General features: G+C 43.5%; 3 protein-coding genes across 5 annotated transcripts in view; all 3 read right to left on the reverse strand.

The window, feature by feature from the left end:
* The window catches only part of plekhm2 (pleckstrin homology domain containing, family M (with RUN domain) member 2), a 26120-nt gene extending 16194 nt beyond the window's left edge, over window positions 1-9926 (reverse strand). Inside the window, exons 1-8 of one of the 2 annotated variants that reach the window (XM_029723250.1) lie at window positions 9249-9926; window positions 8090-8196; window positions 7870-7979; window positions 7325-7424; window positions 7133-7220; window positions 6718-6883; window positions 6201-6254; window positions 3112-3385 (exon numbers count right to left, since the gene is read on the reverse strand). In XM_029723250.1, coding sequence (XP_029579110.1) covers window positions 3112-3385; window positions 6201-6254; window positions 6718-6883; window positions 7133-7220; window positions 7325-7424; window positions 7870-7979; window positions 8090-8196; window positions 9249-9308 — 959 coding nt within the window. In that variant the 5' untranslated portion in view covers window positions 9309-9926. The remainder of the gene's footprint in view (window positions 1-3111; window positions 3386-6200; window positions 6255-6717; window positions 6884-7132; window positions 7221-7324; window positions 7425-7869; window positions 7980-8089; window positions 8197-9248) is intronic. The other variant, XM_029723251.1, reaches the window with a different exon arrangement.
* A 395-nt stretch (window positions 9927-10321) lies between these two features.
* ddost (dolichyl-diphosphooligosaccharide--protein glycosyltransferase subunit (non-catalytic)) lies at window positions 10322-15336 on the reverse strand. The gene is made up of 11 exons (XM_029723254.1): window positions 15080-15336; window positions 14420-14530; window positions 14224-14310; window positions 14014-14117; window positions 13721-13815; window positions 13514-13607; window positions 13231-13379; window positions 12947-13094; window positions 12644-12764; window positions 10858-10964; window positions 10322-10692 (listed from the first exon to the last, which is right to left on the reverse strand). The coding sequence occupies exons 1-11, from the start codon at window positions 15312-15314 to the stop codon at window positions 10543-10545; spliced, it is 1401 nt and encodes a 466-aa protein (XP_029579114.1). The 5' UTR covers window positions 15315-15336; the 3' UTR covers window positions 10322-10542.
* A 381-nt stretch (window positions 15337-15717) lies between these two features.
* On the reverse strand, window positions 15718-24296 carry zbtb17 (zinc finger and BTB domain containing 17). 2 transcript variants are annotated; one of them, XM_029723256.1, is made up of 15 exons: window positions 23987-24296; window positions 22294-22523; window positions 21856-22035; window positions 21343-21660; window positions 21164-21253; window positions 20681-20964; window positions 20372-20514; window positions 19681-19981; window positions 19456-19543; window positions 19029-19145; window positions 18731-18851; window positions 18523-18653; window positions 17830-18102; window positions 17551-17640; window positions 15718-17298 (listed from the first exon to the last, which is right to left on the reverse strand). In XM_029723256.1, the coding sequence occupies exons 2-15, from the start codon at window positions 22496-22498 to the stop codon at window positions 16922-16924; spliced, it is 2718 nt and encodes a 905-aa protein (XP_029579116.1). In that variant the 5' UTR covers window positions 22499-22523; window positions 23987-24296; the 3' UTR covers window positions 15718-16921. The 2 variants fall into 2 exon arrangements, with proteins under 2 accessions (XP_029579116.1, XP_029579117.1); XM_029723257.1 differs by lacking the exon at window positions 23987-24296 and adding an exon at window positions 22701-23177.
* Window positions 24297-24487: the final 191 nt, after the last annotated feature.

Below are 24487 nucleotides of genomic sequence, written 5' to 3' on the forward strand. Positions count from 1 at the left end.
CCCATTGTGCTGTCAGACTCAGCATGCTCATGGGGCTGACATCGCTGGTCCAAATGTCAGTCGTGAAGATAATAGCAGGGACGCCCATAGCAAGTAGCTCATGGATGTGTTTCAACAATACTGTAGAACTCCGGTAGGGCAACATCTGAAAAATAGCACCTACTTGGTAGTCTGTACCGGTGCTCGACCAGTCGACGAAAGCCAACATCATCCACTACAGAGAACGGTTGATTGTCAAGGGCAATGAATTCCATCATCTGGGTTTCGCCTTTGAGTTGTCTTGCAGAAATGTTCTTACTCTTTCAAATGACTGCTCGACTTGAACTTGTTTAGTTGTTGGAAGTGTGTGCTTAGTATTTTTCTGCTTTTGTTCTGTGTAGCGCTGTGCTTTTCATGGCGTCATTACATCATCTACCTACGTTGTATAGGTATACACGTCAGCTTTGACATCGGTTTTGTACATCGGCGTTAAACTAGATATCGGGTCGATGCTGATGTTGCAATTTTTAGCAAATATCTTCCGATATGCTCACCGATATATCGTGCATCCCTAAGTGAAATGCTTACTTACAAGCCCTTAACCAACAATGCAGTTAAGAAAAATAAGTGTTAAGAAAGTATATACTAAAATAAACTGAAGTAAAAAGAAAATGGAAAAATAAAAAATAATTAAACAGCAACAGTAGCGAGGCTATATACAGGGGGTACCGGTACAGAGTCAATGTGCGGGGGCACAGGTTGTTCGAGGTAATATGTAGGTAAAGTGACTATGCATAGCTAATAAACAGAGAGTAGCAGCAGCATACAAATGGGGGGGACAACAACAATGCAAATAGTCCGGATTGCCATTTGATTAGCTGTTTAGGAGTCTTATGGCTTAGAGGTAGAAGCCTTTTGGACCTAGACTTGGCGCTCTGGTACTGCTTGCCATGCGGTACCTGACAGAACAGTCTATGACTAGGGTGGCTGGAGTCTTTGGCAATTTTTAGGGCCTTCCTCTGACACCGCCTGGTATAGAGGTCCTGGATGACAGGAAGCTTGGCCCGAATGATGCACTGTGCGTATGCATTACCCTCTGCAGTGCCTTCCGGTCAGAGGCCGAGCAGTTGCTATACCAGGCAGTAATGCAACCAGTCAGGATGCTCTCGATGGTGCAGCTGTAGAACTTTTAAGGATCTGAAGACCCATGCCACATCTTTCAGTCTCCTGAGGAGGAATAGGCGTTGTCGTGCCCGCTTCACGACTGTCTTGGTGTGTTTGGACCATGATAGTTTGTTGGTGATGTGGACACCAAGGAACTTGAAGCTCTCAACCTGCTCCACTACAGCCCCGTCGATGAGAATGGGGGCGTGCTCAGTTCTCCTTTTCCTGTAGTCCACAATCATCTCCCTTGTATTGATCACGTTGAGGGAGAGGTTGTTATCCTGGCACTACACTGCCAGGTCTATGACCTCCCTATAGGCTGTCTCATCGTTGTCGGTGATCAGGCCTACCACTGTTATGTCGGCGATGGTGTTGGGAGTCGTGCTTGGCCATGCGATCATGGGTGAACAGGGAGTACAGGAGGACACTGAGCAAGCACCCCTGATGGGCCTCTGCGTTGAGGATCAGCGTGTTGTTACCTACCCTTACCACCTGGGGGTGGCCCGTTAGGAAGTCCAGGATGCAGTTGCAGAGGGAGGTGTTTAGTCCCAGGGTCCTTTGCTTAGTGATGAGCTTTGAGGGCACTATGGTGTTGAGCGCTGAGCTGTAGTCAATCAATAAATAGCATTCTCACATAGGTGTTCCTTTTGTCCAGGTGGGAAAGGGCAGTGTGGAGTGCAATAGAGATGGCATCATCTGTGGATCTGTTGGGGAGGTATGCAAATTGGAGTGGGTCTAGGGTTTCTGGGATAATGGTGTTGATGTGAGCCATGACCATCCTTTCAAAGCACTTCATGGCTACAGACGTGAGTGCTACGGGTCGATAGTCATTTAAGTAGGTTACCTTGGTGTTCTTGGAAACAGGGACTATGGTGGTCTGCTTGAAACATGTTGGTAATACAGACTCGGTCAGGGACAGGTTGAAAATGTCAGTGAAGACAGTTGCCAGTTGGTCAGTGCATGCTTGTAGAACACGTCCTGGAAATATGTCTTGCCCTGCGGCCTTGTGAATGTTGACCTGTTTAAAGGTCTTACTCACATTGGCTACGGAGAGCGTGATCACACAGTTGTCCGGAACAGCTGATGGTCTCATGCATGCTTCAGTTTTGCTTGCCTCAAAGCTAGCGTAGAAGTAATTTAGCTCGTATGGTAGGCTCATGTCACTGGGCAGCTCGCGGCTGTGCTTCCCTTTGTAGTCCGTGATAGTTTGCAAGCCCTGCCACATCCGACGAGCGAGGGAGCCGGTGTAGTACGATTCAGTCTTTGTCCTGTATTGATGCTTTGCCTGTTTGATGGTTCGTCGGAGGGCATAGTGGGATTTCTTATAAGCGCCTGGGTTAAAGTCCTGCTCCTTGAAAGTGGCAGCTCTACCCTTTAACTCAGTGCATATGGTGTCTGTAATCCATGGCTTCTGGTTGGGGTATGTACGTGCGATGCACTTATTGATGAAGCCAGTGACTGATGTGGTGTACTCCTCAATGCCATCGGAAGAATCCCAGAACATATTCCAGTCTGTGCTAGCAAACCAGTCCTGTAGCTTAGCATCTGCGTCATTTGACCACTTCTGTATTGAGCGAGTCACTGGTACGTCTTGTTTTAGTTTTTGCTTGTAAATAGGTATCAGGAGGATAGAATTATGGTCAGATTTGCTAAATGGAGGGCGAGCTTTGTACGCGTCTCTGTGTGTGGAGTAAAGGTGGTCTAGAGTTTTTTTTTTTCTCTCTCTCTGGTTGCACATGTAACATGACGGGGATTTGGGCCTTGTCGGGTGTCTGAGGGCTTTGTTGATCTGATAATCTCGATGTCTGTAAGCTAAAGTTAAGTGATAATGTGCCAATTGGATTCAACAACTCCAAGCTCTGTGTTGAGGCTGAGAAAAGTATGGGTAACAAATTGATAACCACCTAACTAGGCTAATTCCCATGTAGTTTTAGCCACAGAGGCTAATGTTAGGGGTGTGTGCTGTACCTGATAACCTCTAGCTCGTTGCTGGTGCTCTCCATGTCGTCCCTGGTGTCGTGGTGGCAGCTGGCTGTGTGGACGGGTGTAACATCGGCCGAGGTGTTGGTGTCCGAGTACTCATTGAAGGGGTTGTGTCTATAGGTGGGGCTGTGGGGCGGTGGCGTTCCCCTCACTGTGATGACGGCAGCGGCTGCCCGGAGAATCACAGAATCACTGAAGACCGTCTGAGGGTCTGAGGCGTTTGAGCGAGGACAGCTGACTGGGTCGGTGAGGTCACCCTCTGTGGAGGGACACACACAGTCAAATGAATAGCAGAACAGTCACACATACAGTATGCCACAGGCTACTGAACACACTCTGGGTTTAAATGAATGAGAATAGATACTGGTGCTTTGGCTGGGACAGGGGTGAGAAGGACACACAAGCGTAAGAAGGACACACAGGCAGGAAGACAGACATAAGCTTGTCAAGTGACAAAAGCCTTGGCTTAACCATCCTACCATAGCTTACTGTGCAATATAGTTCATAAAGTATACATAAGGGCACAAGTGTTTATTAAATTAATTTAGGATGTTTCATTATCTGTTCAAATTAGGTGCCAATTGATGTTGTTGAAGTCAAGCAATGCAACATACTAGGACTTGCTTTGAGAAATAATACTTAAATTAAACTAGTTAACCTATGTCAAGTGAATGAATGCAGTGCTACACGCTTCAGTTGGTGACAAAAGCTATAAAGGCTGGGTTGAACCTAGACGAAATACATGCATTCCAATGTTTCCACAGAGAGAAAGAGAGACCATTCCACATATATGCCAGTAGACACCAGACAGAGTGAGTAGCATTTGCATCAGGCAATGCAGCTCTCATTAGTAATATTCCACATCAATGCTGCATTAGCTTTAGGATCACATCTTCAAAGACAAACATGTTGCGTGGTTCATTAAAACATGATTGACAACATCTAACAATTCACTAGTGCATAGAAATGTCTGCTTAGAAAATAACTTACCTGGCCATAAATCATATTAAATGTTGACAATAGCGCCACATCATAATGTATTGCATAAAGGTCAGCACAAAATCCCCCTAAAATTATATACTGCTCAAAAAAATAAAGGGAACACTTAAACAACACAATGTAACTCCAAGTCAATCACACTTCTGTGAAATCAAACTGTCCACTTAGGAAGCAACACTGATTGACAATAAATTTCACATGCTGTTGTGCAAATGGAATAGACAACAGGTGGAAATTATAGGCAATTAGCAAGACACCCCCAATAAAGGAGTGGTTCTGCAGGTGGGGACCACAGACCACTTCTCAGTTCCTATGCTTCCTGGCTGATGTTTTGGTCACTTTTGAATGCTGGTGGTGCTTTCACTCTAGTGGTAGCATGAGACGGAGTCTACAACCCACACAAGTGGCTCAGGTAGTGCAGCTCATCCATGATGGCACATCAATGCGAGCTGTGGCAAGAAGGTTTGCTGTGTCTGTCAGCGTAGTGTCCAGAGCATGGAGGCGCTACCAGGAGACAGGCCAGTACATCAGGAGACGTGGAGGAGGCCGTAGGAGGGCAACAACCCAGCAGCAGGACCGCTACCTCCGCCTTTGTGCAAGGAGGAGCAGGAGGAGCACTGCCAAAGCCCTGCAAAATGACCTCCAGCAGGCCACAAATGTGCATGTGTCTGCTCAAACGGTCAGAAACAGACTCCATGAGGGTGGTATGAGGGCCCGACGTCCACAGGTGGGGGTTGTGCTTACAGCCCAACACTGTGCAGGACGTTTGGCATTTGCCAGAGAACACCAAGATTGGCAAATTCGCCACTGGCGCCCTGTGCTCTTCACAGATGAAAGCAGGTTCACACTGAGCACGTGACAGACGTGACAGAGTCTGGAGACGCCGTGGAGAACGTTCTGCTGCCTGCAACATCCTCCAGCATGACCGGTTTGGCGGTGGGTCAGTCATGGTGTGGGGTGGCATTTCTTTGGGGGGGCCGCACAGCCCTCCATGTGCTCGCCAGAAGTAGCCTGACTGCCATTAGGTACCGAGATGAGATCCTCAGACCCCTTGTGAGACCATATGCTGGTGCGGTTGGCCCTGGGTTCCTCCTAATGCAAGACAATGCTAGACCTCATGTGGCTGGAGTGTGTCAGCAGTTCCTGCAAGAGGAAGGCATTGATGCTATGGACTGGCCCGCCCGTTCCCCAGACCTGAATCCAATTGAGCACATCTGGGACATCATGTCTCGCTCCATCCACCAACGCCACGTTGCACCACAGACTGTCCAGGAGTTGGCGGATCAGGAGCATGCCCGCCACCTCATCAGGAGCATGCCCAGGCGTTGTAGGGAGGTCATACAGGCACGTGGAGGCCACACACACTACTGAGCCTCATTTTGACTTGATTTTAAGGACATTACATCAAAGTTGGATCAGCCTGTAGTGTGGTTTTCCACTTTAATTTTGAGTGTGACTCCAAATCCAGACCTCCATGGGTTGATAAATTGGATTTCCATTGATTATTTTTGTGTGATTTTGTTGTCAGCACATTCAACTATGTAAAGAAAAAAGTATTTAATAAGATTATTTCATTCATTCAGATCTAGGATGTGTTATTTTAGTGTTCCCTTTATTTTTTTGAGCAGTGTGTAATATATATATATATATATAAAATGTTTACATCTAGGCATCATTATGCAATTCATCCTGTCGTACTCTACAAATGTAATGATATTGAGGAGTGATGCTTGATTCAGTGGTGTCTTCAAAGACAAGTGTAAAAGCATTACCAATCCATTTTGCCTACTTCCCAAGAAACTAGCAGTACATTAATCAAAAGCCCTTTGATTCCTTTCTCTACCATTCCCTCTTAGCATTAGCTAGTTGCTTGTTCTTTATCAGTATTGATATTGCAATTAAGATACTTCAATTAAACCACTGGCTACACACACACACACACGGAGGACCAGCATGCATTCAGCACATACAGTGGGATGGAGGACATGCATGATGCTGTGAGATGGGGAAGGGGGTGGCAGGAGAGGTGAGGACGGAGACAGAGAGAGGATAGGGGAGGGGTAACCATGTCCCACCTTCCCAGTCTGCACTTGGCTGCAACACGGGGAAGATGTCACCGAAATCATAATCTAAAAAATGAGGGATAAGACTCAACATTAGAACAGGAAGGCCCAAGAGAGAAGAGACAATGGCACAAACTGAAAACATGACATATGAGAGAAATATGATACACATGTTGATAACAGACACAGGTATGGCAAGGCAGACAGAAAACTACAATAAAAAAATGAAGACTCAATGGTTTGTGGAAAGTGATGAGAGATACTGTATGAAAACATTCACACCATACTGTGTTTGGTGCTCAATGAAAATCACTTCAATGTGAGCACTAGACTATTATTTCTACGTAATAACCCATGAGCCACAACGGGTTAACCTGATCGATCCAACTTTAGCATCAACACCCCATTACTTGACACACCGGCCTATGAATTAGGCTAATGCACCGCATAAGACGGAGAGTGGGTGGAGACTGAAACCGAGGTGGAGAAAGAGAAAGCAAGAAAGAAAAAGAAAGGTGGAGCCCCTGACCTTCGCTGGACGGGGCGATGGCGCTGTCATCCCATTCCAGGTTGGTGGAGGTGAAAGAGTGCAGAGACAGGCTGTCCGAGCTTGGGAGACGCTCCTCAAAGTCCAGAAGGTTCTGAGGCTTGTAGTACTCCGGCATGTAGGGGGCCACGTCCAAGTAGGGGACATCCTAACACCCAGAAAACAAAACAATGGAGGTTTGAGAGTGTTGTTGATATTACATTATACATGTCTCTTTTTTGACTGAATTATTTATTGGTTTTACACACCAACCATGTACTCTGTTTACATTATTTGGTTAAGCCTAGTTGTACCTTCTTTTGTTACAATAAAGCCTGAACATTGAACTGTTGGACTTTTGTAAATTAGGGGTATTGATGTGAATTCTAATGGTTTCAAACAACTGTCTAATACTGACCAACTCCAGATCAAAACGAATGAACTCCAGTCCCGACACCAACGTGAGGAAGAGCGTGAGGTGATCATGGCTGCATACCAATGCATTTCTGGGGGAGAGATTCAAAGCAATTGGTGTATTTAAAATAAGGAGACTAGCTACACGCATTAGTCAAAAGGCATAATATGATGCTCTTTAGGTCAGAAGACTCACTTGAAGTAATACTTCTGCAGCAATCCTTGGTTCTCTTGGAAGAGACGGAGGTAGCTTTCTAAGGAGCTCTCACTCAGTGCTAGGTATAACCAGGCACGACCTGCACAGAAAAGATAACAGAAAAAGAATTGCTCAGTACGAGGGACATGGGCATAAATAGATCATTTTTACAAGCACCCTCTATTCTTTCTTTCCTGCCTGAACTTGCAAATAAGTCAAACAAGTAGGCCTACAAAGAAACCTCTCTGTAAAAAGAGAAACAAATATGTGCAAACCACAGTGGTAATTACTGTAATCCTGACCTCAAATAACAGCAGTCTTGTGCAACATTTCTGGCATGTGACACAAGAGGAACTTACATTTGCCAAACCACTAACAATGTCATTCACATTATGACAGTAAATGGAAGAGAATGAATTTACTTACAGAAATGGCATGCATGTGTGTATTAGTGTTTACTGCTATGAAATGTTTGTCTCTTAAGTTGCCCACAAGACTGATGTGAATGTGTGCGTAAGATGTGGTGAAAATTGTTGTGTTCTTACTTCGCCCAAGGTTGGTTGCTATGTGCTGGAGCTCGTCTATCTGCCGGACCGCTTCCCTGCGGGTGAAGTGTAGAACCAGGACCCAATAACCTGAGGATATATCCTGCAGCCTGCAATGCACGAAACAGGAGAGTAGAAGAACATAGTTCAAAATGTACAATCACAGACAATGTCAGAGTTAGGATGTACTGAGAAGATTTGTCTCTCTCAGTCTTCTTACCCATAGAGCAGAGCATGGTCGAGGTGCTCACACAGCCGCTGTAGGACCCGGTCGTGATTCCGGATGGCTGGAGTTTCATCCTCACAGGCAGCAAAGTAACTCTGCAACTGCAGTCAGGGCACAAAACAGGTGGAAGTGATGTGAGTAGGCCCACAGCCAAACGAGAAATATGGTGATTTCTTCCCCAGTCATGAGACCCTGAGCAGAGTACCACATGCATCAAATATTGACAGCTGACAGTATAGGCTTTGATGGGAGTATGGAGCCTGAAATTTGTTAAATGCTACAGTATATCTGATCCCCTAAACGGTATTACCATGACTAACTTAAATCAGACATGTGTTTGTCACCTCAGAAAAGACCAGAAACAGCACTGACTGAATATACAGGAATGTAGAAATGTAATAAATTCCAGTCCCCTGATGGTAATGTGACCACAAGACATACTGGGGACAGGAATGAACCAAATATAGGGAGATGATTTGAATATCATATCAGGCAAGGCCTATAAAGCAGTGGCCGTCTGGCACAGTGCAAATACTTTGGAAGGATGGGACTCAATGTTACCACACTGCACAGGTTTATGCAAAGGATTAATGTCAACATTCAAACAGGGTTCAGCCTAATTTATGAAGACACCCAGAAGTCAAATACTTAATGTCAATGTTTTCACAGTACTCATGTTTATCTTAAGTATATTGAAATGTGTTTAGAAAATTTGCAACAATATGTTGTCCTTCAAATAGACATAGCTAGCTACCTAAGGGTTGCTGAATCGACCATGACAAAGAATTTTAGAAGCAACAGTTTATTACATGACAGTATCGATATGCGCAGTCAGTGCTGCTGTGCTGTTTTCACCAGCCATTCAATGTCTCGACTAACCAATACAATACTAGTGACGTTAGCCAGTAAACAAAACACCCATGTTGATATACTTAATCCATATTTGTTAGCTAACTAAACAATCTTCAAGGACCTTATATTCATCAACTGCTTTTCTTTCATAAACCAGGCCTACTTATCCTAGCATGCGTTTATTTTTACGTCTGCTACGTAACTTAGGGTAATACTCATGTTTACTGTCTTCAAATAAGTTAGTTAGCTAATCATGCTAGCATGATGAATGTGTGCATACAACACTTAATATCAGTCTTACCTTCTTGACAGACAAAGAAATGTTTTCCAATATTCTGTCCTTGACTTTGAGTTGATCCATCACTGGTCTCCTTAGCTGCCTGCAGCTGTCAGCTGATTCCAAGAAGTCTCGATGTGGTCTGTTGATGTTCTCAAAGCTAGACAACTAATAGCTGAGCTAGCTAGACATATATATTTAACGCTGGTACAGTAATTGGCTAGCATACAACATAAAACATCAAGCAATCAGTTGGCTAGGTAACGATAACGTTAAACTAAGACACAAGACAATGGCAAGTGCTAGCTACTAACGTTGACTAGTTTCCTAGCTGACGTTAGCTAGCTACGGTGTCATTACTAGCCTCGGAAACGCTTCGAAAGACAATTCAACTAAACTGGCTAACACGTTAGCTTGCTAGCTATCTAGCCAACGCGTTACCTTAGCGCTAGAGAATTAATCTCCCACTGTCATAGGTTGCTTACACTTTCGGTGTAGCTAGCTACCCAGTATTTTAATCTCCGAATTGTCCTTTAAACGTACTTTTACTGTAGATAAACTTATCATTGTGAAATTGCGAGACCATGAGCAAGTCCAGGCTCAATGTTTAGTCCAGTGGAGGAATAAGTTCTTGACAATGATAAGCTCAGCAGCTAGCCATTTCAAGTTCTACGTCACTAAACGCCTGTCAATGAGCTCGTGACACACCAACGTCACCACCAACAAAATGATGGTAACCAGATGTGGGAACTGATTTACTTTCGTAACAAAATGAATTGTAATATATGCTCTGCTCTGTCCAGCTGCAGGATATGTTATTGACTAATAATGTCATGGCAACATTTTATTGTAGCTTTCAAGGACTTGTTTAACTTCCTAGTAGTTGAAAACATGTTAAGCTTACCATAGAAACAGATTTTATCAGACACAACTAAAATATTCAGTGCACTTCCACATCAAGATGTTTTTATACCTCATACAAGTGGGTGGGGGGGGGGAGAGAAATAATTCATAGAATGTTTCCAAACAAGTGCTCCACCTGATATTGAGATCTTGAAGCAACAATTCCCAACTGAATTTTAGAATGCTCACAGATCATTTGAGTGATTATTTTATACATGAAAGTTTGTTTTTTTTAGTACAAAAGCTGAGTAAGTTAGCCTGCAAAGCCATAATTAAATGCCCCCACAACCAATATAGAAGCAACAATTTTAACTGTCAACTCTTTTTGCAGGCTCTGACAGACAATTTAAGCAAACAAGAACCTCACCCCATTATCTACCAACCCTCCCTCCTAATTTAATACACTTTTATCACCCTAGTCTGACTTCTCCTTTTCTTTCATGTGAAGGAAGACTATGCTGAAGACAAAGAGTCCTCCCATCATAGAGAAGACACTGGCGTAGTAAGGAAACGCGGAGGGGATGAAGCGCTCATACTGGGTGTGCTGCAGGGGTCGCACCGACACCTATGGGAGAGGATGTATACATTAGCAAATGAGCCTCTTACAATTCAGTACTATATTCTGTGTTCTTAGAGTGTGATAGGTACAATGAATTAGCTGGTGTAGCCCTTGACATATTCAAGAGCCTTCCATTACAAAACACATGTTTTAATGTAACAGTTCCCTCACCTGAGTGGAGGAGTACAGGTGTGTGTAGCCTAGCCTGTTATAGTCCACCTTGAACTGGAACACTCCATACACGTCAGGCAACTTAAACTGGACGCTGTATTTATCTCCTGTTAAGGGAAAAATAGCATTTAAAATCTATTTGTATTAGTTACATGATTCGTAAACAGGTGTAGACTAACAGTGAAATGCTTACATGCCCTTCCCCATCAATGCAGAAATAACATGATGAATAAATACACAATGAGTAACGATAACTTGGCACCAGTACCGAGTCAATGCGCAGGGGTATGAGGTAGATATGTACACATAGTTAGGGATAAAGTGACTAGGCAACAGGATCGACAATAAACAGTAACAGCAGCATATGTCAGGAGTTATTGGTTAACTATTTAGTAATCTTATGGCTTGGGGGTATAAGCTGTTCAGGGTCCTGTTGGTTCCAGACTTGATGTATCAGTAGCAGAGAGAACAGTCTGACTAGCGTGGCTGGAGTCAGAATCTTTAGGGCTTTCCTCTGACACCACCAGAGGAAGGCCCTAGAGGTCCTGGAAGGCAGGGAGCTAGGCCCCAGTGATGTACTGGGCCGCTCGCACCACCCTCTGTAGCGCCTTGCAGTCGGATGCCAAGCAATTACCATATCAAGCAATGATGCAGCCAGTCAAGATGCTCTCAATGGTGCAGCTGTAGAACTTTGAGGGTTTAAGGATGCACACTTTTGAATACAATTCTTTGATTTGGGTTATTGGAAAACTATTCTGCGAGAATTACAACAAAAAAATGTAATTATGTTAATAATCATGGATTTTTTTTATTTTTATGTCCAACGTTGCCTCTATTTTTTGCCAGCACTGAGCATATTTCAGGTCTGCTGAGCGGAAACTTGAATGTGAACATTTTGTGCAACGTCCTGCATGCGTTTACACTGAACCTGTACCCACTTTAAGCTACCGTTTTAACAGTGGCAAATTAAGCTACGGTGGCTATTTGATCATAATGTAAGTCTAACAGAATGGCCTACCATCAAAAACAGAGAAAGGCATCCCATAACATTTTCACATGGAAAACAGCTATTCTCTGACAGCCTACAGTAGCCGCCAATGTGTGGTGTTTAATGTAGGCCTACATTCCATGAGACTTTTTAAAAACATTATGCAGAGCTTGACATGAACTTTTTTTTAGCCAAAATGTATTGTATGATGCAAGAAACCACGTATTCATTATTTCCATACCATTATTACAGAGAATCAGACAAAAATGTATGCTACCCTCTGCCCATTAGCTTCTTCAAGCCTGTCTCAAAATACAATACTGTCCCTCTTAACCGGACTTGCTTTTCAAAGATGGCTAGAAATGTACACATTTCGTGCATTTTGTAGGCAGCAATCACTCCATTGCGGACCAAAAACGAGCTATAACTGGGCTAATAACTCAGTAACTAGCCAAGAATATCAACAAATGTGCACACGGGCTCTGCGCCTTGATGTCAAAACAAGCGCATCTAGGCTACTCATGAGTTGCAATCGCTCGTGCCTGCAGAATCCCCATTTCGATGCACTCTGCCTACAACAAAAACAGTATTTTATAGTTTGTTTTATTTCGGTATGTTGCATTGAAAGGGGCTGATATGTTGATTCGATCACAATTCCCACAGTAGAGGGAAACGTTGATCTGAAAGATATTGCAAACTAACAGGGTGAAAATCTAGTCAAGTTCAGAGAAGTTGAATTTTGAGATTTCTTCATGGACTGCTTAAAGAGAACATTGGTCATGTCTGAAATGTTCATACCATTTTTCTTGAGGTAGGTCCTGACGAAGGGGTCGATTCTCACAAACTCCAGCTGGATGTCTTTCCCGTCAAAGGGAACCCAGCTGCCCTTGGACAGCATCTCAATAACAACGCTGTACTCCTGTGTCGGAAGTAAGGGACAGAAACAATGCCATGCCACTTGATTGAGCTAAAAACGAATATCTTCATGCTCACTCATGAGCTCAACGGGCATATTTTAAACTTTTGAATGTTCCGTTAAATGAACATAAAAATTGCTAAATACTGTCATCATAGATTCAATCATGGCCTTAAGTGACTCACCACAAGGTCTGTGATGGTGTAGGCTGCAGGAGGGGTGCTCTCGCCCACAGGATGATGGGTAACAGCTCCCACCCGGAGTACACCGGCCTCCTTGAACACCCATTGGGACAGAGCCTCAGCTAACTCCATGTTCCCAGTCTGAGCGTACCTTCAAGAGGTGCAAGACAGGAATTAAAACAGTTCCGTTTCTAGAAATACAAGGGTGATTATTGGACAATTAAAGTTAAAAAGTAGGGCATGCAATTGCAGAGCAGATGATGAAAAGCACTATGAGAGAGTGTTACCTCTGGGAGCCAGGTGTGGCCTTCTGCACAGCTGAGTTGAAGAAGGCGTCACTGAAAAAGTACAGTGAGCCGCTGAATACCACACGGGCGTTGTTCCTGGCCTGGAGTCCAGCAATCAGAAGAGTGTTCTTTCCAACAGCATGGGGGTACTGTCCAGAAAGAAGGAGAACATAGTGTCAACCAAAATATAATGTTCCAGGGATAAACACCTTATACATGCACATAAGTTATTACATTGTCAAAGGAGAATGTTTGATAAGGAAGGAAACAGTGCTGGTATTACCTGAGAGATGGGTCGGTCAGGGAAGTAGGAGTAGGAGGTGGAGGAGCCAGTCAGGATGTCCAGGACCAGGGGGTTATCTGGGTCTGCCACCATGCTGGGAGAAGAGGACGACAATACTTTACCATGGGAAACAACCCAATACCAGTGTAGTAATAACCCTTGTTTAGAAGAGCCAATAATTGTTCTCCACTGTAATGGTAGACTCACCCAACACCCTTGAAGAGGATGGGTTTGTCACTGGGGTTCCCAACAATAGTGGGAGCCTTCAGCAGATTCTCTGGATCAGCAACAATCAAGGTATGCTAGGGGAAGGAAAAACATTTACATTTTATGATCATAACCCACCTCAAGTGCTCTGTAATTCAAATGGACACTCAATCCACATCTTTTCTTGAGAAGTCTACATTACCAGACAGGTGTGCAAATACATACATAAGCAATTGCAAAAACTTCAGCTTAAAGGTTTACATTAGAATGTTATCTTCAGCTCTTCTGCTTACCTCACCAGGGTCCGACACATCGTAATGGTGATGGTCAATTACAGCAGTCTTCTCCTCATCAAACTCAATCCCACATTCACTGCCCAGCTCTCTAAGGGGGTCACCTAGGGCAAAAGAGAGGACAAGACAATGGCACTAGTTCCAGTGTAAAAGAACCCAAGTGTGTGGTTTTACACACATCATGGAAGAATAATCAATTTTTGAACTTACCAATATCAGAGCCAGCAGCCACCAGGACATTGCCTCCACCATCAATGAATGATGTGATGGTCTCAACATTGATGTTGCCACCAAAGTCTTAAAGGAAAAAAATATGCATTAAATAGTTTAAACTTTGTAACAAGAGTCACTGAGGAAAGTTATGAAATGCCACTAAAATGTTGAACTGCAATGTTAATTAACTAACCTTCCACAGATGGGGAGAAGATGATAAGGTGGTCATAGAGAAATTGGCCATATTTGATCAGGGAAAGTGACGGATCATCTGCAGTCTTGAATGAAAGGTCAAAACCACGATCTACAAATAGAAACAGCTACATCAGCCCGCTGCAAATGTATTTTGCTTTACATATTTGATCCCCTAGGATAGGCTGTTAACCAGTCATTTCTAGTGCATATAAACAATGCACTACTTTGAGGGATGCTTGTATTAAAAATGTGTATTGCCTTGGATGTACATTTGGGAAACGTCATGTAACAGCACATGCGCAGTGGGGTCTGCAAAATGTGCAGGATGTAGCTCAGCAGTACACTACAATCACAATTAGTGCAAAAACCTAACATCGTCAGGTGGACAGATACGCGCTATCTTCGACAATGAGAGCTAGCTAGCTACTATTTGACCAAAAATCAATGCCACACGCCCCAGCAGTGACACCTTTTCCTATGCAACGTTAACAAAACTAGCTAAGATTAGCTAGCTAGTAGTGGACAGAAACGAGCGCTAACTTACATTAATATCTGAACGAAAACCAATTAATGAAAACACGTTATTGAATGTAACATTGTGAAACCACTAGCTACCTAAGTATCAATGATTGAGAAAAGCATGAGTATTCCTTCTCACCTGCCAGACTGCGGAAGAAGATTGAATGGGTGTCTCTGATGTTGAGGTTGTCCAACAAAACGAGTGTCTTTCCGTCAGCCAATGCCATGTGCATCATAGACGATATTGTTAAGAAGAAAATACAATTGTTTCCCAACAGTCTGGATTTTGTTTGAGCCATGCTTACGGTCCGTTTATTGGATAATAACGTAGAACTACCCCGGCTCGTTTGTATGTCTGATGTCCGCGTCGTCATTTTGGGAAATAAGCCGACGTCAGCTTTAGCAGTAGACTAACCTTTGGCCTCAAGATTCAGCCAATCGCACACAAGAACGCGTCCACCGTACATTCAAGTTTGACAATGAACATGATCAGTGCACTTTTATTTTATTATGAGGGAGTGTGATTTTCTGTAATATCTGTGCGAATACTTAATTGTTTGTATTTTTCTGGTCAATAAATGATCTGCAGTACTGTGCATAATCATAATAAAAAGACACAAGTGGGTCAGACATTCTTGTCCCAATATGCAACATATAATGCATTATGCTGGTCAGTTTTAAGTGTTACTGAACTTTTTTTATTCCCCCAAGGAACACGTGTGGTGTTAGGTTCAACCACATACATTTAACAGTGAAGAAAAAGAACGAGCAGCTCAGTTCTGTTTTGATGTAACCGTGTTTATTGATCAGTTGGTAGTTTTATACATTCTCCCCCTCCCCCCATATTTAATCAGTCATTGATTTAATTTAAAACATTAGGTCTATGTCATAATCTGTATTGTTCAACTAAAAAAAGATTTGCATGAACTAGTATCAACCAGGACTGAATATAATCAAAATCTACACACATTGGTATGCAATGTTAGGAGTTCCTGCTGCCATTAAACTAAGCTTCTCAAGGAAACATATTTTATGCTAATATAGGCTAGCATACATAGTCAGTTAATGACTTCTTAATACCTGCCAAGTCAGTGCTACAAATCATTGAGAAAATGACAGTGCAGGGCTGTTTCATGCTTTACACAGGGATCAATTGGAAAATAATCTTGTCAACTTGTGGAATGAATCCACAACTTGTCATTTCTCATATGGATCCCACCAATAGGAAGTGATTTCAGTTTTCTAGTTCTCTCCACAAAGAGTAATTATAATATGTTAGTAGGAAATAGAACAAACGTCAACGTGCACAGCATTTACATTGTTTGCCTGTCGACCATGGACGTGCAATGTGAAAGAGATACAACATTTCTAGCACAGACTTAGCAAGTCCTTCTCACTCAAAATGCTAGTAGCACTACACAAAGTAGTCTATCAATAGTTTATGTACACTTGTGCTTTTAATGAAAATACTTCAATGAAGTACACTAAAATACCTAAACTAAGAGAGGAACATTTACACTATCTCAGTAAAACAAGGCAGGAATCTGTAGGCAATATTTTACTACCTATCTGTTTTTTACTGTCAGGGAGAAGAAAAACAAAAGTGGTGTGATGTATCAACCTACCTTGGGATATACTGCATTTAGGTTTTCTAAATGAATAGCCCATTTCTATATTTCATAATATACATTTTAAACATACAGTGCAAAATTGACTATAGCATGTTACATACTACTGCTACCGTCTAAAGAGATTCTAGAATTAGGGGAACTTATGTCAGATGAGGCTGACAATGCTTTGCTAAATCTCTACAAATGACAGTTTATTAATGATTATGTAAACTCGTGATTAGAAATCTCACTGTCGTTTTCCCACACAGGGCAGGAAATTGTCAAAAATTATGACTACTCACTCAACGCACTGTTACTTAGGGTGTCATTGCACACCAGACATAATCAGTTCTTCAATGTACTTTTCTTCCCTAAGCCTGACTGTCACACTCCATCTCATCTCCCTCTGTCACAGCCTCATCTTTCCCCTCTGGCTGGGTGTCAGCTTGGGCCACCACCTCTCCCTCTCCCCCCTCCTCCTCCTCCTCCTCCTCGGCCTCACGGGTGTGGAAGACAAGCTCCCCTCCCTGGATGACCTGCTCAGAGGTGGGTTGCCAGGTTGTGGTAACAACTTCCCCCACGGCAGTGGCTCCTGCTGCAGCGGTGTACTGCTGGTAGAAGTCAGAGTCAGCCTGGAACATGACCAGGGCCTGGGCAGTGTGGATTCGCACATGTTGGGCCAGCGAACTGGCATCCAGGAACTTGTCACCGCACGAGTCGCACGCATACAGGATCTGAGTGTTGGGGTCTGGGAAGGACAGAAAGACTGATGGTGAGGATGTACAGTATGTGTTTACAAGGAAGTATCATCTATAGTCCCAGACTTTGTGTGTTATCATCATGATTTTATTAATGTGCATGTATGGCTTTTTAAGTTTTATGTGTGCTTGTTTTTTTTAAATGGTCGAATTAATAAACAAAAAAAATACTGATATTACATTCCGTGTTATCCAAGTGATGAATAGTAATAGCTGATCAATGCTGTGTTGGCCAGTCTCACCTGCTTCCTGCACCTTCTCCACAGCTTTGGTGATCTCTGCTTTTAAAGCCTCTGTCTCGTCTGCTGAGACCGATGAAGCCACAGGCACCACTGGAAACAGACAGAATCCATAGAAACGCACAACAGGAGAATTTTCTTAATTATTCCGAGTCCATTTCTTTCTTACTCTCACACAGCCACATTCCTTTCATCTCATTCCTATTACAGTCACATCCATTGCATACCACCATTCTCCTCCCCCTATCTGAACTTCATTACCCAGCATGCTATCAGTCTGACCTGTCAGCTGGGCCACAGCGCTGCCAGCCAGGGCCTCTGTCGCCAGGGTGACGATGTCCTCGGTGGTGACGGTGACGATGTTGATCTCATTGTCGTCCATCTCTGAAGCCGACCCACCGTGAAACCCATCACCCCCGTCGTCGCTGTCGCCCCCGGCAACCACCAGCCGCTTCATCCCGGCCTTACCCTGGTGGACGGTCTTGACGTGGGAGCGCAGGTTGTCAACGCGGTTGAACCCACGGCCGCACTTGTCACACAGGAAGGGCTTCTCTCCTAGGGGATGGTGGAATGAAAAAATGACTTGAAGGGTGAATGTAGACTAATGTTATACCTCAGGGTAAGGAGGTTGGAGGGACACTAAAGACAGAGGCGATATAAAGTACCCACATACCCAACGGCTTTGTTTTCTTCACTGGAAATATACACAAAATATACCTATATTCCAATTTTTTTAATGATATTTAATTATATAATATTTTTGGACTATCCATTAACCTAATGTACAGTAGCAGACATAGAAAGACGCCTGAGCAGAGTCCCAACTTCCATTTTTCAGGGAAAACGGAAGTTAAGTTGAAAATACTGTATCCCTGAAAACCAGAAAAAAAACCAGCTTTCTGGGGTGAATACGCATTAATATCCACTACTCCCAGGGAACCTCACTTTCTGCTCACTCACAATGGTACTTCCTACCTGTGTGAATGATGATATGCTTGGAGAGATCCCCAACGTTGACAAAGGCCTTGTTGCAAATGTGACACTTGTGTGGCCGGATGTTATCATGGTGACGGATGTGATTGGCCAGCTGACTGGACTGGACAAACCTGAAGTCGGAGAGAGGACATAAATGGCTCTATGTTATATCAATAGGATCATACTGTGTGTGTGTGTGTGTGTTTACCGTTTGCCACAGCGGTCACAGACATAGGGCTTCTCTCCGGTGTGCTGGCGGACATGAGCGATGAGTGAACTGGCCTGGGTGAACCCCTTCCCACAGATCAGACACAGACACGGCTTCTCCCCTACAGGAGACACACACACACACTACAGTTACATTACAGTCTCTAACCTATGATGCACTGCACATGCATTTCCTGTTATTTTTGCACCCGTTTATGTTACACACATGTTAAGGCTACACAGTACAAAGTAAGAGGTACATGTGAACAGTCATGTAAATCAATTTCTAGGACTGTTACCTGTGTGTATGCGCTCGTGTCTCTGTAGCGCCCCGGGGTCGGAGAAAGCTCTCTGGCAGTGCATACAGATATAGGGCTTCTCCCCACTGTGAACACGCAGGTGTCTCTTCAAGTTCCCTGGGAAACAAAACTACAGTTATATACCAATATGAAGACCAGAGACTAGTTATATATATATATATAAAAATCAACACAGAGAGAGACCAGGGCCTGTGTTCATAGTGTGTAAAAGTAAGAGTGCTGATCTAGGATCAGATCCCCCCATGTCCAAGTAATCTTATTCATTAGAATCAGTGTTGCCTTTTAGATCATAATTAATAAGATTACATTGACAGTGAGGGCCTGATCCTAGATCAGAACTCCTACTCTCTGAGACGCTTAATGACTACAAGCCCAGAAGTCCACCTCTCGTCTAGTCTGGTGTTACCTGAGGTGGTGAACTGTTTGCCACACTCTTTACACTTCAGAGGGCCGTCTGTGATGTGGATCTTCAGGTGAGCCTTTAGATTCCCAGTCTGTCCAAACAGAGGACTAGCCAGGTTAGAGTACAGTTCAACATTTCAATGCAAGGATAGAGAGAAACTATTTACAGAGTTGTACAAAAACACTACAACATCTATCAGTGTAGTCGTGTTTTAGTAGTGGTCCTAACCTGGTTGAACCGCTTGTCACAGTGTGGACACCTGTGGCCCTTGTCGGCATCATGGGTCTCCAGGTGGCGCATCTTGGCGGTGGGGTCAGAGAAGGCCCGGTCGCAGTAGTCGCAGTGGTATGGCTTCTCGCCGCTGTGCACCAGCATGTGGCGCTTCAGGTTGCCAGACGTGGTGAAGAGCTTGCCGCAGTCCCTGCAACTGTATCGGGCCTCGCCCGTGTGACGCTTCCGGTGCAAGTTGAGCAGGCTGATCTGCCGGTAGCTCTTCCCACATGAGGAGCAGCAGTAAGGTTTCAGGGGGCTACGGAGAGAGAGAGAGACATAAGATATATTTAAGTAAGATATAGCTACTTATATTTACTTATACTTACTCAGGTGCTGAGAGGTTCGAGAGGATGTTGATGTAATGAAACTGTGATTTTTATAACTGTCTTGATTTTAATTCACTATCAATTTGATCATCGTTATTATCAACAAGTTACAAGGGGATGTGTTGCACAAATCGCCTCGGTCATACAAAGTCTTGTTTTTGAACATTAAGAGAGGGTAGATCTCTTCAAGCAAATCTAAAATGAGAAAGTAAACCAATCAGATCTGCAAAGAGAACATCAACAAGGTCCCAGAAATAGGACAAAGCGATTGGTTTGTCATTATGCCCATGAGAATGACAGGCGATGAGCTTGATACGAACCTGTGTGTTTTCTCGTGAGCCTTGCAGGCAGCCGGGTCTGAGAAGGCCTTGTGGCAGTCACGGCAGCTGAAAGGTTTCTCTCCTGTGTGAATGCGAATGTGTCTCTTGAAGTTCCCCGTGTGGGTAAACTTCTTTCCACAGTCCTAGAAAATAAATAGTACGTAAGTTAGAAATGCACAACCCCCAATTACATGAGTGTAAATGCAATATCCTCTATTTGATAGGAAAAAAACATTCAAGCTGATAATTGCCATGTTTAATCACAGTGTGTAAAGTAACCACACACATAAACAAGCACACGGTTCTCACCTCACACTTGTGAGTCACAGAGCCGTAGGACCGTGACTCGGTGCGGTCAGTGACAGCACCCAAACGTAGCTGCTTCCTCTCCTCTCCGCTCTCCGTCCCCTGGCCATCTTCTCCCTCATCACCTTCATCCTCCTGCTCTTCTACTTCTTCTTCACCACCTCCCTCCTCTTCCTCCTCCTCCTCCTCCTCCTCCATCTCGCCCTCCTCCATCTCGCCCTCCTCCTTCTCTTTTTTCTCTTCATTTACTGTCTTTGGTGCGCTACTCTCCTCATTGGAGTCCTTATCTATGAATAGGAATTGCATAACCATCAGACACTGCGGCCCACTGCAGTCAAATATTTAGAAAATATAGCCTTCCATCCTCCCTTGAAGTAGTCACTGATCCGACATGATTGGATAGGAGAAAGCAAGGTAGCTTTAACCTATCCAGTCATGACAGATCTGTAATTACTCCTAGGAAAGTCAGTCAATCTGTTTGTTTACCCTGTGAGAGGTTGCGCCGAGGAGCTCTCCTTGTCCTTCTTCTCCTGGTGCTCATGTAAGACCTACCGGCTGCAGACTTGAATGGCAACTCTGTAAGTAAAAAATAAATCTTCATCAGCACAGCAATATCAAACATACAGATCATCAATGAAAAGTATGAAGACAAATTATTCACATACTGGGCGTGTAGTCCACATCCGAGGGGTCATCCTGAAACTCAGGCACATCTTTGGCGACGCTCTCCACCTCCTCACTTTCAGCTGCAGCTTTTCTCTGTGTGGCGTGGGTGGAGGTTTTGGGGGGTCTTCCTCTCCCTGGGGTCTGTTTGTCTGGGGTCTTTCTGGAAATCAGCACATCGTCAGGGGTGGTCTCCTTCAGGTCCTCCTGAACGCCCTTTGGCCCTTCATCCTCTGCTGAGGGGTTTGGGATCTCCTCGTCATGTGACCTTGTCTCTGACGGCTCCTTCTCCGTGTTTTGCTCTCCTTCCTCAATCTTGTCTTTATGGTTTGGAAGAAATGATGGGTGAGAACAATATTAACCATAAAATGTCAATTTCCTGAAGAAAATCAGTGTGCTTGCTTCAGCTGTCCCCAAAAAATGTACTGATAACATTAGTGGTGTTGTTAAAGCGAACATGCTAATGACTGTGAACTAATAACCACTGTTTGTGAACTGATCTGTACTGTACTCACGGTCAATTAAGTCTTGTGTTATCTGGGATGATGTGGAGACTGCCAGAGACTGGTAGGCAGAACAGGCATTGACTATCTCCTGCATCTGCAGGAACGTGGCCACCGCCACCACATCCTCCACATTCTGAGGACTCAGACTCAGCTTGGCCGTGTACATGAACTCAAGGACTTGGCCCAGACCTGCAGAATACACAGGGATGGATCCATGAGCTCTGCTGTGACTGAGGCAGATAACCTAAGCATGATGTTGAACATCGTCTTGGATATTAAGGTAAAGCAAATAATTATGTGTTTTCCCTCCATATATTTTTGTCTTAGGTGGGGAATACCATAATTTGTAATAGTGTTATCATTTTCGAACAAGACTTTTAGGGGCAACAGCAGACATCCACTTATTGCAGACATCCTAACTCATCAACCTGGGAAAGGCCTATGTACCTGCTGCGTTGCTAATATCCAGGTGCACCACATCCTTCTGGTCCAGGAAGAGGGTGCGGAAGTAGGCGCTGCAGGCAGCCAGCACAGCCTTGTGAGCCTTGAAGTCCTCCCCGTCCACCACGAAGGTACAGTCACATAGTAGGCCCAGCTGACGCTGATGATTGAGCTGTTCCAAAACCTTGCCACTGTGCCAGGGAAAGTCCATCCTGGAGAGTGGGCGCCTTGGGAAGCTATTGACACAGTTGTATTGGACTTAGTCAAGCAGGTGAGGCAACACATTACCACTGTCAAACTAACCTACATGTTTGGAACTTCAAACAAAAACATGTCTGGAGAGGGGATTCGTTATTGCTATTTTATTGTGTTACTATTTTGTTTTTATCTATTTGTTAATTTTCTTACTTTACCTGTATAGTTGGGAAAGGGTTTGTAAGTTAGTATTTCACGGTAAAGTCTACAGTTGTTGTATTTGGCGCATGTGACAAATACAATTTGATTTGATTCTCACTTAAAATGTGACTAATAATTATGATATAATCACTCGCGGTTGGTTTATTCCTCAGTGCATTTATCATATGTAATTTAATCATTTGACATTTCCTGACAACTAAATAATTGGGGGCTCAGAAGATATAGAGCCCCACAGTGGAGGTTTCATAATACCCATAAAACCCAGCAGTCAAACAGGGAAACAGTTCCAATTGTATTTCCACCACTCATTTTTTCCCTGGCGTGATGTTTTGATAACCATGTAAATCTCTCTCGGACAAGGTGACTCTTATCAATATATTCATCTCTATTTACTCTTAGATTCAAAAATGCTAATTGGCATCAAAGTAGACATCATGCAAAACTACACATCATCTCTAGCTGACGCCTTTGCTAACAGGTATTGTGTCCATTTAAAACTTGCACAAGACCATTCAGAATTGTCAAAAAAATGTTTTGCCAATTTATTAATTACTAAATTTAGCTAACATTAGATAGTTAATCCAGAGATTCTTGCCTTGATTTGGTAGTCTCATCCAGATCATCATGGCATTTGTAGTTTTTTATGATAGCCCCATTAGCAGCTAATTGGGATTTATTTTTTGGGTGGTGAATATATTTATAAAAGGCACCTTAGAGAGATTTCCACAGTTATCAAAAAGTCACGCTTGGGTAAGCCTACACAAATCACAGCTCTTATTTGAAATGTTTCTAAAATCCACTATGGGGGAAAATGAATGGTGGGAAAACGATTGGAACCATTTCCCTGTTTGACTGCTAGGTTTTATGGGTATTATGGCTCATACTGTGGTACTCTATGGTGTTGTTGTTTTATAAAAATTATAGCAATGCAATATTAAACTTATCAAAAAAAAGCCAGAGTTGGCCTATATCGACAATTGACTGTTTAAAAGTCCTCGCTTAACCATCGATGCGACAGACTGTTTATACAAATGGTGCGCAAATAATTTGTCATTTAGGTAATATCATGAATTTATTTTTTGACGATGCAGAAGATTGATTACGAATCCTATATCCTTCTACCCTCGCTATCCGGGATTAATTTAGCGTGTCTAGACATGCATGTTTTGGACAAACAAGATGGCGTTTGGCTATAGAGAGGCCTTTCTTTCTGCTAGTCCTTAGAGCCTCGTTCTGTACTTTAAGCATACGCCATCTTTCAAAAGGAGTGCATTAAAATTACCTCTCGAGAATCGCAGAGTTCTCCGCTCCAAACGCTTGTTATGTTGTTTCGTAATATTTTCCCACAATCCGTTGAATTCGTTCAATCGAGTTTTTCGGTGATCGATCTAGCCCCACAGACTCGATTCACCGCCATCTTCCACTCTCTGATCGATTGATAGTGGCCGGGTGTATGGTTTACATAATGCGCACGCGCAGTGGAATGGTGTTAAAAATGGCCATGTGATGGCGCACTAAACCTGATCGTATTCAAGATGGTTCTCACAGTAAGAACTTCTTTCACTAGTACGTTGTGCCTCAACTTGTATATGTTCTTTTAATTCTCGTAATGACATGCTAAAAACAATGGACAGCTTAGGTGTAAATGTTTGAAAGGGGTAAGAAAATATAAATTTAGCGATGGCCATTGTGTGGTGTGCACGTTTTCTTCTTTCTGACACTGGCCAAGGTCTACTGAGCCATGAATAGACAAACATGAAACATCATACATTGATGGACATAA

Source organism: Salmo trutta, chromosome 30, assembly GCF_901001165.1.
Source record: "Salmo trutta chromosome 30, fSalTru1.1, whole genome shotgun sequence".
Lineage (NCBI taxonomy): Eukaryota > Metazoa > Chordata > Actinopteri > Salmoniformes > Salmonidae > Salmo > Salmo trutta.

Coding starts and splice junctions, on each gene's coding strand:
- ddost (XM_029723254.1), bottom strand. CDS start 15,314: ATGACGACGCGGACATCAGACATACAAACGAGCCGGGGTAGTTCTACG. Junction 14,311..14,419: donor CTTCTCCCCATCTGTGGAAG/GTTAGTTAATTA, acceptor TTTTCCTTTAAG/ACTTTGGTGGCAACATCAAT. Junction 10,693..10,857: donor ACCTGTACTCCTCCACTCAG/GTGAGGGAACTG, acceptor CCTCTCCCATAG/GTGTCGGTGCGACCCCTGCA.
- zbtb17 (XM_029723256.1), bottom strand. CDS start 22,498: ATGGACTTTCCCTGGCACAGTGGCAAGGTTTTGGAACAGCTCAATCAT. Junction 21,254..21,342: donor GGATGTGGACTACACGCCCA/GTATGTGAATAA, acceptor TTTTACTTACAG/AGTTGCCATTCAAGTCTGCA. Junction 20,965..21,163: donor TCGGCGCAACCTCTCACAGG/GTAAACAAACAG, acceptor TCCTATTCATAG/ATAAGGACTCCAATGAGGAG.